General features: G+C 35.5%; 1 protein-coding gene across 2 annotated transcripts; it reads left to right on the top strand.

The window, feature by feature from the left end:
- Positions 1-14,281: 14,281 nt before the first annotated feature.
- On the top strand, positions 14,282-17,336 carry LOC113302002. 2 transcript variants are annotated; one of them, XM_026550827.1, is made up of 8 exons: positions 14,282-14,647; positions 14,761-14,862; positions 14,961-15,075; positions 15,223-15,338; positions 15,786-15,974; positions 16,240-16,382; positions 16,632-16,859; positions 17,198-17,336. In XM_026550827.1, the coding sequence occupies exons 1-7, from the start codon at positions 14,526-14,528 to the stop codon at positions 16,811-16,813; spliced, it is 969 nt and encodes a 322-aa protein (XP_026406612.1). In that variant the 5' UTR covers positions 14,282-14,525; the 3' UTR covers positions 16,814-16,859; positions 17,198-17,336. The 2 variants fall into 2 exon arrangements, with proteins under 2 accessions (XP_026406612.1, XP_026406611.1); XM_026550826.1 differs by lacking the exon at positions 17,198-17,336 and having other exon boundaries at positions 14,283-14,647; positions 16,632-17,091.

The raw sequence follows: 17,336 nt of genomic DNA, 5'->3' as shown, positions 1-17,336 counted from the left end.
GAACCAAAGTATGCGTACTTTGTTGATCAGGAAAACCGAAAAACCAGTCCGCGAACTGTCGGAGGTTCTCGACCCGAGAAAATCTGCTGGAGTTTGTAAACTCTTCCGGGAACTTAAGTCCGCGAACTAAGTCCGCGTACTTGAGTTGGTTATTTCTAAAGACGATTATTCGTGAACTTACACTCATATAAACTAAGGAATGCAAGTTTGCAAACCGTGGCTGTAAAGTTCATGAATCGATTCGAGTGAATCAAATTGTTTTTGCTTCAATTGTGTCTTGTATACTTCTATAAGATCTAAGCAATTGAACAACTCTCTAACTAGTTCATTTGAGTCATTTGAATTAGTTATGGTAAAGAAGAATATGGTTAATATGAAAGTGATCATATGGCTAACCATTTGGTTAACTATTGTTCAACCAACGAATGTACATGTTTGGGTACAGTTACACAAACCTAAAATCGTGCATTTCATTTGTGTTTAACAAGCTAGGTTTTCGATCTAACGGTTGAAATATATTAGCTTGAATCTAATCAGGTTTTCATCTAACGGTGAATATTGAATGCTTTGTTACCAAGCTAACATTGATTGCAAACCCTGATTTGAAAACTATATAAGGGAGAACTCTAGCAACTGGGAAACCTAATACCCACACCTTACGTGTGATACTAGTTGTATTAGGTAGAGTCGATTATTCTTTAACCTTAGGTTTCTTCTTGTAAACCAGGTTAACGACTTAAAGACTTCATTGGGATTGTGAAGCCATACCGATACTACTTTCTCGTAGTTGTGTGATCTGATCTTGCATATTCTATCATACGAGTACAATCGTAAAGATTGGCTTGAGATTGATATCTCCTATAGGAAAGATATAAAAGTAACCATAAACATCTTCATCTCATCGTTTGTGATTCCACAATATCTTCTTTCGCCGCGTCGATTAAGATTATTGTGAGGTGATTGATAATACTAGGTTGTTCTTCGGGAATATAAGTCCGGATTATCATTTGGTTCATGTTCACCTTGATTTATCAAAAGACGGAACAAAACTCGTAGGTATTTCTGTGGGAGACAGATTTATCTATTATTGTAGACTTTTCTGTGTGATACAGATTTGTTTATTAAAGTCTTCGACTTTGGGTCGTAGCAGAGATCAGCTAAGGGAATCAAGTGCTTAGTATCCTGCTGGGATCAAAGACGTAAGGAGCACAACTGTACCTTGGATCAGTGTGAGATTGATTGGGGTTCAACTACAGTCCAGACCGAAGTTATTTTGTAGTAGGCTAGTGTCTGTAGCGTCTTAATACAGTGTGTGTTCAATCTGGACTAGGTCCCGGGGTTTTTCTACATTTGCGGTTTCCTCGTTAACAAAATTCTGGTGTCTGTGTTATTTATTTTTCGCATTATATTTTGTTATATAATTGAAATATCACAGGTTGTGCGTTAGTTCAATCAATTAGAATATCCGACCTTTGGTTATTGATTTACATTGATTGACACTTGGATATTGGTCTTTGGTACTATCCAAGTTATCTCTCTTATATTTAATCAGACTCGCAAATTTCTATTTGCTTGAGTAAGGATTAAATCGAGAGATCGAGATATTATAACTCTTTGGTATACTTTGTTAAGATTGAATATGGTTGATTCTCTTGAAAGTATATTGGAGTTAGTCCATACAGATTGGTAAGCGAAATATTGGGTGTGGTTGTTGTACCCCCACTTGCAAAGAAAAATGTCTTCATGGAATACCACATGTCTAGAGACATAGACCTACCACTTGCAAAAGCTAAGCAACTGTATCCTTTGTTTTGTGAAATGTAACCAAGAAAAACACACTTTACACTTCTTGGTTGTACTTTGTTGTTTGTATAAGGCTTGAGCCAAGGGAAACATAGACACCCAAAACATCTGAGAAATTGATAATCTGTTGTTTTTTTTCCTTAAAGATATGTATATGGACTGGAGAAGGATAAAGATCTTGTTGGTAATCTATTTATAACATAATTTGCTGTAATAAAGCATCAAACCAGAATTCTAAAGGTAATGAGGATTGTATGAGAAATGTCCTAGTTATTTCTAAGAAATGTTTATGTTTTGATTCCGCAACCCCATTTTGTTCGGGGGTATGCGTACAAGTTATCTCATGAGTAATACCAGTGTTTAGAAGAATTTCCTTTACAACCTTGTTCACAATTCACCCCTACCATTTGTTCTTATGATCTTAATCTTCAAATCAGTAAGTTTTCAATTGAAGTTTTAAATTGAACAAAAGTTGTTCTAAAATCAGACTTGAAAGTCAAGGGATAAACCCAACAAAATTTAGTAAAATCATCTATAATATTCACATAGTACTTGAAACCATTAACATAAAAAATTGGAGCAGGTCCCCATACATCCATGTGTGGAAGTTGAAGTGGAGCACTGGAAACAGATAAAGAGATGTTAAATGGTTGTTTGTGACATCTCCCTAATTGACACTCAATACAATGGAGTGGTTATTACAAAGTCCAGAAATATAAAATAACCTAGTGAGTCTAGAGAGAGTTTGAAATGAAGTGTGAGCTAGCCTCCTATACCAAATAGTTGGTGTAACTTTAGTACATGTGAAGGCAATTGAAACTGGTGTTGAGGGTTGTCCAAACAAAGGATATAAGCCATTCCTACTAAGCCCTTGAAAGAGAGTCTTCCCTGAATGTACATCCTTGACAATAAAATCATTGGAAATGAATGTAAGATAACATTTGTTATATGTGGTAAACCGTGAACATAAATAATATTCCGTGATGCTAAGGGAACATGAAGTATATTATTAGGATTAAATTTTGGATTAGGTACTGAAAGTACAGAAGACCCAGAATTCAATATGCACATACCTTGACCATTAACAATTGTAATAGAGTCACCACCATAATATACATAAGTAGATGCAATATTGGAAACATCGGATGTGAGATGATGAGTAACACCTGAGTCTATGTACCAAGGGTTTTCTCCTAGTATAATAGCTAAAGCAAGCATTGCCTGTAATCCTTGGGTGGATCTCTATCCTTGTAAGCAAAGTTAATTCTATTCCAGCATTCATCACCAGAATGTCCATACTTGCGGCATATCTGACATGTAGGCTTGTCATCAGAAGATAACCTAGGAGGTCTTGGAATAGAAGTAGGTAAAGTTGAAGAAGGTGTAGGAAGAATACTAGATTATCTACCGAAACCTCTGAATGTTGATCCACGATTACCTCTTGAAAAATTAGAATTATAATTTCTGCATCGCCTTCCATAACCTCTTCCTGAAGCAAAACATGCTCTATTTTTGGATTCCAAAGAACTTGTACCAATACAGCTTGTAATAACAATTTCTTCACTTATCAACAAGTTATGTTGTTCAATGCTAGACACATGAGGACTACGGATTTGTATGGAAGTATCAAAAGCACTACAATCAGGATCTAAACCATCTAGGGTGACAACCACAATCTCATCATCAGAAACAATAGATCATGATGCTGCTAATTGATCGGTAATCTTCTTAATTTCACTAGTTTATGCAGCAATAGAAGAAGTACCTTTCTTGATGGATATCAATTTCTTCCTCAATTAAATAGCATGTGTGGAAGAAACTCTTGCAAATCTGCTAGAAATCGCTTTCCATAATTCATAAGAAGATCATACATTGGAAAAATAAGGAATAACAACATCTGAAATCGTCGAATTTATCCACATGATGATGGTAGAATCCTCATCCATCCAATCTGTGTATAATGGATTTTCAATTCCGTTTGTTGTGTTAGATCTGTTGGTGTATTGAACAGGGAATTCATGTCAAGAAACTTAATTATCTTGAGTTTCCGAATCACTAAAAGCATCAATGATTTCCATGTTAAAATATTAGTATCTGTAAGCATCATAATACCAGTCAATTGATAATTTGAACTTTTGATATAGATAAATATGTTGGATTTTCCATGAGTTTGGATCCGGAACTCATCAAAGATGAATAGTCGATTGAAGAAGAATTTTTGAAAGAAAGATTAGGGTTGTAGAATAAAAACGGAAGCTGAAGAAGATCGAAACAAAGAATCTCTCATGAGTTCTTATCTGATACCATAGTTACAGAGAAGAAAATATATTTTCATTACTTTAGAAATATTACAGATGCAGTTTTATGTACTCTGAGACAAACAGTGTTTACAGAAATAACAAGATTATAGATGAACAACACATGTCACTATCTTAAGATACTCAGACAAGCTGTTAACAGACAAATAAAATCCAACAGAAATAACAGACTGTCACATTGTTATAGTGTAACAGACTTTGAAAGTGCTACAGAGACCCCGGTTTTCTACACCACTTGGATACACCACTATGTGGCAGTCATCTCAACCATTCGTTTCCTTCACACCCTACCCCACCAGGAAAAATAGGGGGTCCCTTTTAAGAAATAAACCAATACAAACTTGAAACATAAGCGGTGTCAAATTTTGGTGTACAAATCCGGGTGCTACTTAGCATTTTCGAACAGACTTACAGGAAATGAGAGTAAACATAATTAAGAGATAGCAAGTAATGTTACTAGTTAAACCATGGGATTGTTCCTTAGGACGATAAGTAAATATACTAGTCCTTTTACACACACTTACATGTTGTTGCATGTTCATATTTTCATATCGTGTTGTACTTATCTTCTTGAATTTTTATAGAACCAAATACGTGTGAGGAAAGAGTTTGTAGATCCGGATTCTCATTCCAAGTATCCCCAAAATGGCGAGCACTTGCTGAAATATTTCCTTGATCAATCCCTTGAAATGCATGCTCTTGTTGAATGAAATAATACGCCTGAAAGTGTGAGGCTTAGTGCTTTGAATTTTGTTGAGAAACACCGAGATGATATTTATACAAGTCATGATAATGTTATTACAATTAAGCCACATAGAAAAAGACTGTCACTGGTGTAGACACCTTACATAGTATGAGTCAAAAAAAGTGTTTTACTGCATCCAGACGTCTCTGAAGATAACTATAGTTGGGTATCGTATGGTGTGGGTGTTGGTGCTGGGCTGCGGTAGCGAAAGTTGCCACTTCCAAGGGAAAAATTGTGTTCGAGTACTTGGTTGCTTGTTTTGTTAAAAATCGGAGGCTGACCCGAGCAATGCTGGTTGACTCACTAATAAATTAATTTTGCTTTTTTTTTTTTATAATTAACCGCTTTTTTATTTAGGTTTACTTTGTGAATCTGTTTCCGTCTATTTCTGATGGTAAAAAGCAGTTTGTGGTTTGCTTAAGTCATCTTTTTGGTAAGGTAAGATCGCGTGATGCTATCCATGAATGCATAAAGCGTATATTTCCTGGAAAAGCATCATCATGAAATTGGGGACCTCATGCCATCGGTTAGAAATTGCGTACGGGGGAGTGGGGTGATGGATTATCAATTCGTTCTAATAATTAAGTTCTTCCTTTTCACGGATACTTTACTGAGTACAGTGAATATGAATGGATCAATCCCACAATAAACATGAATTTGTTAAGTAAATTAAATGACTTAAGTAACTTCAGGGGATTTTTGTTGTTTGCAAGTAATAAAACCAAAATAAAAATAAAGAGCAACTATCGATAATGAATAAGGTAATCATATTGGTTAAAAATTAATGTTCTATCATAAAACATGCACTTTGATCAACTAACATAATCGTTAGTCAATCTCCCATTATAAAAAACCCCAAAGTACTCCAGCATAAAAATACTCTGGTAATTTCTTTAAATATCCTAACACATCGCGTCGTGAGGTTCAGTTCTCTTAAAGCATTAAGGTCTACGAAGATTATTAATTTATATAATATACTCCATAGTTCATTCAAGGAAGATTAAATTTCTCTTAAAGAATTAAGGTCTATGAAGAATATTAATTTATATAATATACTCCACTAGTCCATTCAAAAAAGATTAAATTTTGCGTGCAACTACTTAGAGGTATCACTAACTTTAATAATCACTCGGGGGAAGCTGGATGAAAGCATAGGTGTGCACCTAGTCCAATGTAGTTACAAAAGACAAATCAAGATTCTTTCATTAACAAAGCTCAAACAGAATACAAGAATGATTGACTATTTAAAGTAACATTGTGACTAGATAACGGTAACACAAGAAACCGTCTAACAGCTATCAACAGCTCAGTAGAGAGAATAGAAAACAAATGAGAAACAGACACATGTATTCTGTCAGTTACAATTGATTAGGACAAACATATAACTGTATGAGTAGACATAAATGAGATGGACAAAGAGCTCTGCTTCAATCACCCTCCCTCAAGCACAAGAGGCTTCAGCACCTTGAGCTTGGACTTCAGAAATTCAAACCTTTGAGCAGCGAGACCTGTGGTAAACATATCTACAACTTAAGCATCAGTAGAGACATATTGAACATGCAGAGATTTATTGTGAACCAACTCTCTGACAAAATGGAAATCTATGGCCAAGTGTTTCATTCTGCTGCAAAAGACAGGATTGGAGGCCAAGGCTATGGAGCTTTTTTTTTCACACAAGATAAGAGGAGGATCAGAAACAAAGATATGCAAGTCTCTAAGCAGCTGACATAACCAGAAAACCTTAGCAGTTGCAGAAGCCAAAGATCTGTGTTCAACTTCTGTGCTTGATCTAGCAACAATAGCATATTTCTTAGCTGACCAGGACACATGATTGCCCCCAAAAAACACAATAATCACTAGTAGATCTTCTGGTAGAAGGATCACAATCCTAGTGTGTATTTGTATAACCTTGAATAGCAGTAAAACCTTGTTGAATGTAAATACCATGACCTAAAGTACCTTTAATATATCTGAGAATCCTCTTAGCAGCCTGCAGATGACTTGTAGTACGAGAGTGCATAAATTGGCAGACTTGATTCACTGCAAAAGAAATATATGGTCTTGTCCATGTCATATATTGAAGAGATCCAACAATAGATCTGTACTCAGTAGGATTTGGTAGAAGATCACCTTCTTGTGGACTAAGTTTAAAAGAGGCAGGAGAAGGTGTAGAACAAGGCTTAACACCTACTAAATTGGTTTTCTCAAGAAGCTCAAGAGAATATTTGGTTTGAGACAAAAAAAGACCATCAACAGACCTTTTTACTTCTAAACCAAGAAATAGTGGAGATCACCTAAATACTTCAATGGAAATTGAGCTTGTAATTTAGTAATAACTGAGTTGCAGAAAGATATTGAGCTGTCAGTGATGATGATATCATCCACATAAACTAAAATGTAAGTAAGTTGAGAGTTTGAGCAGTGAATGAACAGAGAAGAAGAGTCGTGTTGTGACGAGGTCATCCTCGTGACAGCCTATGTAAGGGTGCACTTTTTAGCCGTTGGATTCAAATCTTAGATGGAGTTGCATCAGGAGACATTATTTACAATAATAGAAAAAACTATATTATCATTAATTTTATTTCCTTGTTGGTCCCTCTAAAAATCAAAACTTCTCTAGCAGTCAAAATCCGCAACGTGACACAAATTTTCCTGATCAAGTGGGCACTTCTATTCGTTCAAGTGAGGTACGATTCTGAGTTTGAGTTACTATTAATAGTTGACATTATCACAATAATCATAATAATTTTAAAATTTATAGGTTAATTATTGATTCTTCTTTACATTTAGGAAGAATATCAACAAACGCGCGATAAATTGACGGTGACAAAAATTCGTGTTTTGGAAGGCTAGTTCTTATTTTTCACTAATTTATTTTTTTATTTTTTTTTATTTTCATTTGATTTTATTAATCTAAAAACACACATAAATCTAGCCAGAGAAAAACTTAATTCCATCCAGAAAGCTAGTACAGAGAATGAGCAAAAGCTTATATTTTTACAACAGGAGAAAAGCTTAAATCCAGCCAGAGAGCTAGTACAGAGAATAAGCAAAAGCTTATATTTAGCCGCAGAGCTGAGACTGATCCTCTCTCACATCCCAGTTATATCAAAATGTGACGTTATTGTCATCTAATAATGAACTGATTAGTTGATGTTCTATCAAAGGATGTTGATGCAGTTATGGCAACAATCAAGGCCAAGAGAACGATTGGTTGATTATCTTTTTTTTTTTCAATTATTTTTGTTGTTTATCGTTATATTGAACTTCTTGAACTTTTTTAAACCACCTGTATTTTTCTAAGCATCCATATTAATTACTTCAAATGCATTTTCTATTACCGTAGACAAAGTAGACAATGCATATCATATTTTAATAAGGAATTATTAAAACAAAGTGTTCATAATATGAATATATGTTTCATTTGCCTTAATTTGCTTACCGTATGATGCGGAAGTGGAGAAAATGCATAGAAGATTGGTATTGGAAGGCTTTCCTTGCTTAATTTAGTAAGGGCAGTTGGATCGAAGATTGAAGTGTTGGGAATTTTTTTGGTTAATCCTATGTTTGGGAAAAATAAAAGGTGTAGATCGGAGATGAATTTGGACGGCTGGTTTTATGTGACGGTGGAGGACATAAATTGGTATTGGAAGGATTTTCTTCCGGAAGGATCTGATAGAAATCATGCTGCGTGCAACCCTTTAGGGCCAAAGAGTGGACGCTTACCCTTCAAGGATAAGAAAAATCTAGTCTTTTTTTTTTGCCAGGTATAAAGAAGAAATTGCTTTCCCCAAAACTCTAGTGGTTGTTTCTAGTTTAGATCCAACTAAAGATTGGCAAAGGGAATATGCCGATCAACTGAAGAAGTTTCCAAGTCTAAAGAAGAAATTGCTTTCCCCAAAACTCTAGTGGTTGTTTCTAGTTCAGATCCAACTAAAGATTGGCAAAGGGAATATACCAATCGACTGAAGAAGCAAAAACAAAATGTGCATTTCTTATACATAGGGGCTACAGTGGGGTTCTATTTGTCAGCGGATAACGTTTACTACGAGACGTTGATGGAAGAAATCAAAAAGTTTGTGACTTAGAGCTTTGTAATGGTGGTGTCAAGATCTGCATGGTTTAAGCATAGAATTTTATTCTGAATAAGAAGCCATTTAATCTCTATAGATGAAATCTCTATAATTTGATTGGATCACTCCCTGGCTAATAGTAATGCTGTTAAGTACTAAATAATGTTATTGAAAGTATAATAAAATCGTTTGTTTATTGATTCTTGTTCTTCTTATTTAATTCTGCACTAAATTTGAGGCATTACAAGAAAATGCAAATGTCAATGCGGTTTGATTCTAAAATCTAACTCAGACAGCCTAGGCTTTGGCCGGTCACCATGGGAATCCATGTCTAACAATATATCTCTCAAATTCCATGTTCTGCATCTTCTCCACTTCCACATCACACGGTAAGCAAATTAAGGTAAATGAAATATATATTCATATTATTAACACTTTGTTTTAATAATTCCTTATTAATATATAATATGAATTGTCCACTTTGTCTACGGTAATAGCAAATGCATATGAATGTTTAAAAAAATACAGGTGGTTTTAAAAAGTTCAAGAATTTCAATATAACGGTTAAGAACAAAAAGAATTGAAAAAAAATCTAATCAAACCAATCGATCTCTTTGCCTTCATTGTTGCTAAAACTGCATCAACATCCTTTGGTAGAACATCAACTGATCAGTTCATTATTAGATGACAATAACGTCACATTTTGATATAACTGGGATGCGAGAGAGGATCAGTCACTGCTCTGTGTCCAAATATAAGCTTTTTCTCATTCTTTGTAATACAGTAGTTCTCTGGCTCGATTTAAGTTTTCCTCCTGTTGTGAAAAGAAACTAAATTAATAAGTAAAAGAATAGAACTAGCATGCTAAAACACGAATTTTGTCACCATCAATTTATCGCGCGTCGGTTGATGTTCTTCCTAATAAATGTAAAGAAGAATCAAGAATTAACCTATAAAATTTAAAATTATTGTGATTATTGTGATAATGTCAACTATTAACAGTAACTCAAACTCAGAATCGTACCTCACTTGAAGGAATAGAAGTGCCCACTTGATCAGGAAAACCAGTGTCACGTTGCAGATTTTGACTGCTAGAGAAGTTTTGATTTTTAAAGGGACCAACAAGGAGATAAAATTAATTAAAGAGATAATATAATTTTTTTATTATTTTAAATAATGTATCCTGATGCAACTCCATCTAAGATTTGAATCCAACGGCTAAAAAGTGCACCCTTACATAGGCTGTCACGAGGGTGACCTCGTCACAGCACGACTCTAGAGAAGAATCAGCTAGAGAAGTTTGAAAATCCAGATCCATAATAGCATCTACTAACGTCTCATACCAAGCCCTTGGGCATATATAGTCAGGATGTTTAGGATCAACAAATCCAGGAGGCTAAGACATGTAGACATCTTCATGAAGAGAACCATGAAGAAAGGCATTACTTACATCAAGTTGCCTTAGAGAACAATTGCAGTTGACTGCTAAGGATAAAATAAGTCTGATGGTAGTAGGTTTAACCACAGGGCCAAAAGTCTCTGTATAATCTAAGCCTTCAAGTTGATTTTAGTCTTTGGAAACTAGTCTAGCCTTATACTTGTCAATGGTACCATCAAAATTTTCCTTGATCTTGAACACTCACTTGCAGCCAACAACATTTTGAGAAGGATCAGGAGGAACCTAAGACCAGGTACCAACAACATCAAGAGAATGTTTTTCATTATGAAGGGAAACTTGCCATTTAGGATTTTTATTGGCTTGAACAAAAGTGGTAGGAATCTTAGATGGAACTATACTCATATAAGCTTCAGGTAATAAGTACTTGGTAGCAAGAAAAACTTCGGGTTTATATACTCCATTCTGGGATCTAGTGGTCATGGAGTGAGAGGAAGTATGTGAAGCATCCGAGCATATAATAGTAGCAGGTACTGTAGGAGATATAGATGTAGAAGAAATGACAGTTACATGTGCTGATGAAGATACTTCAGCTAAAGAAGGACAATAATCAATGATAACAGGCTGTGGGGATGTAGACTTATCAGTTGTAGGATGAGAATCAAGAATAATATCAGTTGAAGTATTGGAATAAGACCTTGAATAAATAGCAGACTGAGGCATATCCAACTGACAAGAAGATGGCTGGCCATTTATAATAAAAGGAAAGTTGTCTTCAATAAATTCCACATGTCTTGAGACATAAATCTTTCTGGTAGTTCTGTCTAAGCACCTATACCCCTTGTGATGATTACTATATCCCAGAAAAACACAAGCTTTTCTTCTAGGTTCAAGTTTATTCTTTTTATATGGACTGAGCCAAGGGAAACATAGACAACCAAATGTTCTTAAAAATTTATAATCTGGAGATTTAGTAAACAAAATTTCAAATGGATAAACCATGTGCAAAGATCTTGCAGGTAATCTATTGATAACATAATTGGCAGCAGTTAATGCTTCAACCCAAAAATGATTAGGGACTCCATATTGAATAAGAAAAGCTCTTGTAATCTCTATGATATGCCTATGTTTGGACTCTGCCACTCCATTCTGCTCAGGAGTATGTGGGCAGGTAAGTTCATGACCAATACCATTCGTTGACAAAAAAAGTGCCTATTTCATTATTAAAAAACTCTCTACCACCATCTGTTCTGAGCATCTTAATTTCGGTGGAAAAGAAATTTTCAACAAAAGACTTGATATGATAAATAATAGTCTTAAATTCAGACTTAGCTGCAAGAGGATATATCTAGAAAAATTTGTCAAAATCATCAACTATATTGACATAAAATCTGTAACCAGATACAGACATAAGATGAGCAGGACCCTATACATCCAAATGTAGTAACTGTAAAGGTGCAGTAATAAATGAATTGGACAACATGAAGGGTTGCTTATGGCTCCTAAATAGCTTACAATCATTACAAGAAAGTGGTTGATGTAAAAAAAAAGGAGAAGGTAAACTTGTACACATTTTATTCGTAGTTTGAAAGGATGGGTGACCTAGCCTTTTGTGCCAAGTAGTAGCAGAAGTCTTGGTACAGGACAAGGCAGTAGAACGATTGGGTGAAGTATACTGCAGTCTTGATGATGAGACAATGGTTTGTCTTGATGGATGAACATGACAGTGTAAAGGATAAAGGCCTCTTTTACTGATCCCCTTGAATAATGTCTTATGAGATAGAAGATCCTTTGCAACATAATCATAAGGTGTAAAGGTAAGAGAACATCGGTTATCTCTTGTAAATTGTTTCACAGAAATCAAATTTTGAGCACATTTAGAAACATGAAGCACATTTTTCAAGGCAAGTGACTAATCATGAAGAACAAAATTAGAATCATTAATGTGAGAGATATCCATACCTTCACCATTGGAAGTAGCTACTCGTGCAGAACCATCATAAGAAGTAGAAGCACTATAGTCATCCATGTTATAAGTTAGATGATTTGTAGCACCCGAATTCATGTACCAAGGATTTTCACCTAAAATATTAGCACTAGCTAGCATTGCTGATAAATTCTGTGGTAGTTCACGACCTTGATAGGAAAAATTCATACGCTGATAACACTCAAGAGCAGTATGACCACGTTTAGAGCAGATCTGACAAATGAATTGTCAGTGGAATTAAAAGGACGAAAAGCAGAGGAACTAGCACCATGAAATCCTCCTCTGAAATAGAAACCACGTCCACGACCGCGAAAAGAAGGATTAAATGAAGGTCAAAAATTACGAGAGTTACCTTGAGAATAAGATGCAAGAAAAGACTTTGATTCTCCATCAGATCTTAAAGTGGAATTGCGTTCAGCAAGAATGATTTCTTCACTTAAGATACGACTATGTAACTCACCAAAAGTAACATGAGGATATCCAATCCTAATTGAGGTTGCAAAGGCATGATAATCTGGTCAAAGACCTCCAAGAACAATAACAAGAAGTTCATCATCTGAAATTCGAGATCCACAAGCAGCAAGTTGATTTGAAATCTTCTCAATATCAGAGACGTATGTAGAAACCTTTGAAGAACCTAATTTCATATTCTGCAGCTGAGTACGAAGTTGAATTATATGTGCTGAGGAAGAAGCACCGAATCTTTTCTTCAAATTATCCCATAACTCCTTTGATGTAGAGCAATCAAAAACATGAACAATAACACTAGCAGAAATTGAAGCATTTAACAGAAGAAGAACACACGTATCTTCATCATGCCAAATTGCGTAGTTATGATTTACAGTTGGAGCCGATCTGGTAGTAGAAGTGATGAATTGAGCGGGACATGGATTAGATCCATCAACATAACCAAGAACATGAAACTTACGAAGAACAAGAGTGATTAGCGATTTCCATGTTAGAAAATTATCATCCTGAAGCTTAAGAGGAATGACGTTTGCTAAAGTATGTAAAAGAACATATGTGATTGAAGAATTCGAAGATTCAACAAGACGAGACATGATTGATTTACAGAAATTGAAGATGAGACAATTGAATTTCTGATTAAAAATATGAAGCAGCGGATGAAGATCATACCAGAAAACCAGAGATTAGGGTTTTCAGACTGATACTATAGTTACAGAAGACAAATCAAGATCCTTTCATTAACAAAGCTCAAACAGAATACAAGATGATTGACTATTTAAAGTAACAATGTGACTAGATAACGGTAACACAAGAAACCGTCTAACAACTATCAACAGCTCACTAGAGAGAATAAAAAACAAATAAGAAACAGACACCTGTATTCTGTCAGTTACAAATCATTAGGACGCACAAATAACTGTATGGGTAGACATAAATGAGCTGGACAAAGCGCTCTGCTTCAATCACAACAGACTCCCCAGCCTATTAAATTTTTAAGAACTCGAGTTTCCCAACTTTACTTTCTTGCACCCCTAGCGAGGCTTTGCTCCCCTTTAATCAAGTTTTTAGCGTCGCTCTCGGTAATGACACTATCACTATGTTTGGTTACAACTGACTCAGCTGACTCGTCTGGATCTGACAGAATTCACTTGGCTGAGTAAGATCTGACTCAATATGTTTGTTTTTCGAGTCAGATCTAACTCAACTGATTCAAAACTATGTGAGTGGCTTTGTACAACAAGTTAGGGGTAATTTATTATCTGACTCAAACAGGTCCGAGTCAGGTATCGAGTCAGATCTAAATTAAAGTTAGAAACAAGCGGTCTGACATTTGATTCTCGACGAGCCAGGAGTGGAATCAGATCCAGATTCCGAGTCAGATGCAAACACATGTGGTGTATCTACATTACTACCATGGATTGTCGATAATTTCCTATCTCCCAACTCTAGTATGGCTTTTAGTTGTGAATTCCATTCAGTTTGCTTCAATTTTTCCACATCATAGATCACCAGTACCCCTCCCTATAGCAGACAGCCTCTTAGGAAAACCTCCCACCTAAGGAATCCGAAGGTCAAAGAACTCACCTGCACACTATTGACTATATCCATCCTAATTTCCTTTTAGAGTTTGTTGCCCGTTCTAGTTGTTATTTGTTCCTGCAAATTCCCCCAAAATAAAACCTCAATTCATCAACCAAATTTGAGCTGATCCCATTGATACTCTAGCAGTAAAAAAATGTGGATTGAGATTCTGTGTGGGCTAGTAATTTATCGTATATTCAGGCGATTTTTGTACGATGATGATATCTTAGGAGCTGAAACAAATGACACCGACGCTAAATTTCTGATCGCAGAGAGGTCTGTTTTCGAACCCTAATTTTCTTCAGTTTGAGAAAATTCATTTTAAATTTGGAATTCTTATTACATTATGATTGAGAATTTGCTGATATTCGTTTTGGGATTTTTGTTAGAGCTGAGAAACTATATGGGGGAAAATTATATTTGGGACTTCGAATTCCTGATCCCGACACTGGTTCTAGACAAAACATTGATATGGTTGTTGTCACCAAAGAGTAAGTTTCATATAGAAATTAGGTTTGTTTTCTTCAATTGAAATTCTAGGATGCTGTTCTGTAAGTTAACTGTAGTGATTTTGTTCATTGTTTAACAGGGAAGTAGTGGTGATCAATGTTACGAACTTTTCTGGGTTTGTAGACATTGATACAGATGGTAGTTGGATTTGTACTGGAGCAAAACAACGAAAAGCAGAGAAGCATCCAAATCCTGTAAGTGTTCTATAGTGATACCTGAAATCAGGAAATTTGTATAAAGTTATGGGCAAGGAATTGAAGGTTCTAAAAGTGCGTTGATGTTTAAGTAGATACAATTTTGATCTATTTGCTGGGTTGTTTCTATGATTGTTTGATTTTAAGGTGGTGGAAGCTAAACGGCAAGTTGAAATTCTTGAATCATACTTTGAACAAAGAGGAGTTGAACTGCCAAATGGATATGTAACTTATAGAGTTGTACTTTCAAACCCCAGCTGCAGGTTTGTTCACTGGATCTTTCTGTTTTAAAGCTTTTGATACTGTATGGTGCTTCCAGTGTGTCTGAAATTCAAGGGTGTATGAGGTGTAAATCTGCAATTTACAATTTCACGTCTAACTGCTTGCCTAAGCTAGAAAGTAAGTAGGAAAAGACTGTCGAAAGTGGAAAAGAAAATTAATGATAACGCGAATTAGAACTTAGAAGAAATGAGTTTCCTTCAAAGGTTAACCTCGTCCTCTTAAGACTTGAAAATCCATGTCACTGTGGTAAAGTAATAATTTGAAGTCTAATTAACATGAAGATATCAAAACTGATGCCAAGTAAAGTTTAATTCCTGTTTTGGTTTGTCTTCAGTAATAACATTGCATGATTTCGAGTTGATATGTTTTCTCTTTTTGCTTTTTTTTTTCCTAATACTTTGCTATATTTCTATATCAATGTGTGCTAGAGCTCTTCCTTCCATTGATTTCCCACCAGAGGTTGTTCCCTTTGATCAATTGACAACGCTTCAGCCAGAAACAAAAGGTGTGTTTACTGGTTGGATGAAGGATGCATTTCGTGGAGGAAAGAAAGAAAATCAAGATGGGATCAATCAGCAGCTTCATTTTATTCTAAGCACAGCTCCAATGTGGGATAGGTTTGTTTACTTCTATTGCTTGGTTTTCATTTTTGTGGTTGCATTTAAGTCTGAAGAAGTTGTCTGGTGTTAAGAGATTTATAAGATTCAGATTGATCTTGTAAAGTAGATTTACCAGAAAAGACAAGGATCCATTTCTATCAGATGTCCGCATTTCAACAATAGTACACTTTGTTTTGAGCTATTTTCGTTCCTAGAACGTTTGGCATGAGAAAGTAAACTTCTATTTGGCATGAGAAAGTACACTTCTTTATCATTTGTGCAGGTTGGAGCTGGATGACAATAAACATCTTCTTGGAGAATTCCTTGAATTTAAAGGAAAAATAGAGGATGTCCTGGCTTTGAGACAGATTAAGAGATCCAAAGTTAGTCGATTGGTCATCCAGAAGTCATCGATGTTTGGCTTTGGTATCTTCTAATAACACTTGCATGCATTTTCATTTTAAAACAAATAATTTTCTTAACTGATTTTGCTACTGAACGCAATCTTGTAACAAACGAAACTTCCATATAAACATTCCCAACTTTAGGAAAATCCACTTTATCACCGCATCTGAGTTCCAAGTGTTCAAAATGATGCCACCAGAAATAGTAAACTTGTGAAGTTGTTGATGCTTGAAGATTTGTTATTCTAATGGGGTAATTTATGAAATGTAGGTCGTTCAAAGGTCCAAGTGTTGTATTCAGCCCGAGATTATCGAAGTGAAGGGGCTTCAGGTTCTGAATGGAAGGAAGTAACAGTGAAATCAAGTACAGAGGTGCTTTTTCAACCACAGAATTCTACCAAAGTCCGCAAGCTCAAACTTTCTTCAATCATTTCTATGTCACTGACTGCATGAGAAATGTTCCTCCATTTGACAGATGCATACAGTACAAAGCTGTAAGGTAAAAGCTACGGTGGTTGTTTTTTTCAGCTTTTAATTTATAGTGTTCTATGTTTATCTTCTATTTCATCACATTGCGCTATACCTCGAGTTATATTGATTGCGTAATCTGCTGTGCGTCATATGAGACACTCTCGGTGCATGGTTCATCCTCATGATAGGTATAGTATCAACACTTTACCATATTTGATTCGACGGGGCCGTATTGGCAATACCAGTGGTCTTGACTGAAACTCATCATCATTGACCAGCATTAAAGTTGTCTAATTTGAATTGTCGTCCTTCGTTATATTGAATTTGCATACGGTGGATGTTTAAATCCAGTTTCATGTATAATAGACCAGGGCGTCACGGCAGGGGCTATGGGTATAAGACCAAATCCGTATGTTGACCATCCTTTAAGCTTTGAGGTTGTTTTAGCCACTGTCTCCACTCACTTTGTAAAAGTGTTGGTTTTACCACCAATTTACTGGCACCA

This window comes from Papaver somniferum, chromosome 8 (genome assembly GCF_003573695.1).
Source record: "Papaver somniferum cultivar HN1 chromosome 8, ASM357369v1, whole genome shotgun sequence".
NCBI lineage: Eukaryota > Viridiplantae > Streptophyta > Magnoliopsida > Ranunculales > Papaveraceae > Papaver > Papaver somniferum.
Note: the sequence above shows the minus strand (reverse complement) of the source record. Positions and strands in the feature narration are given on the sequence as shown.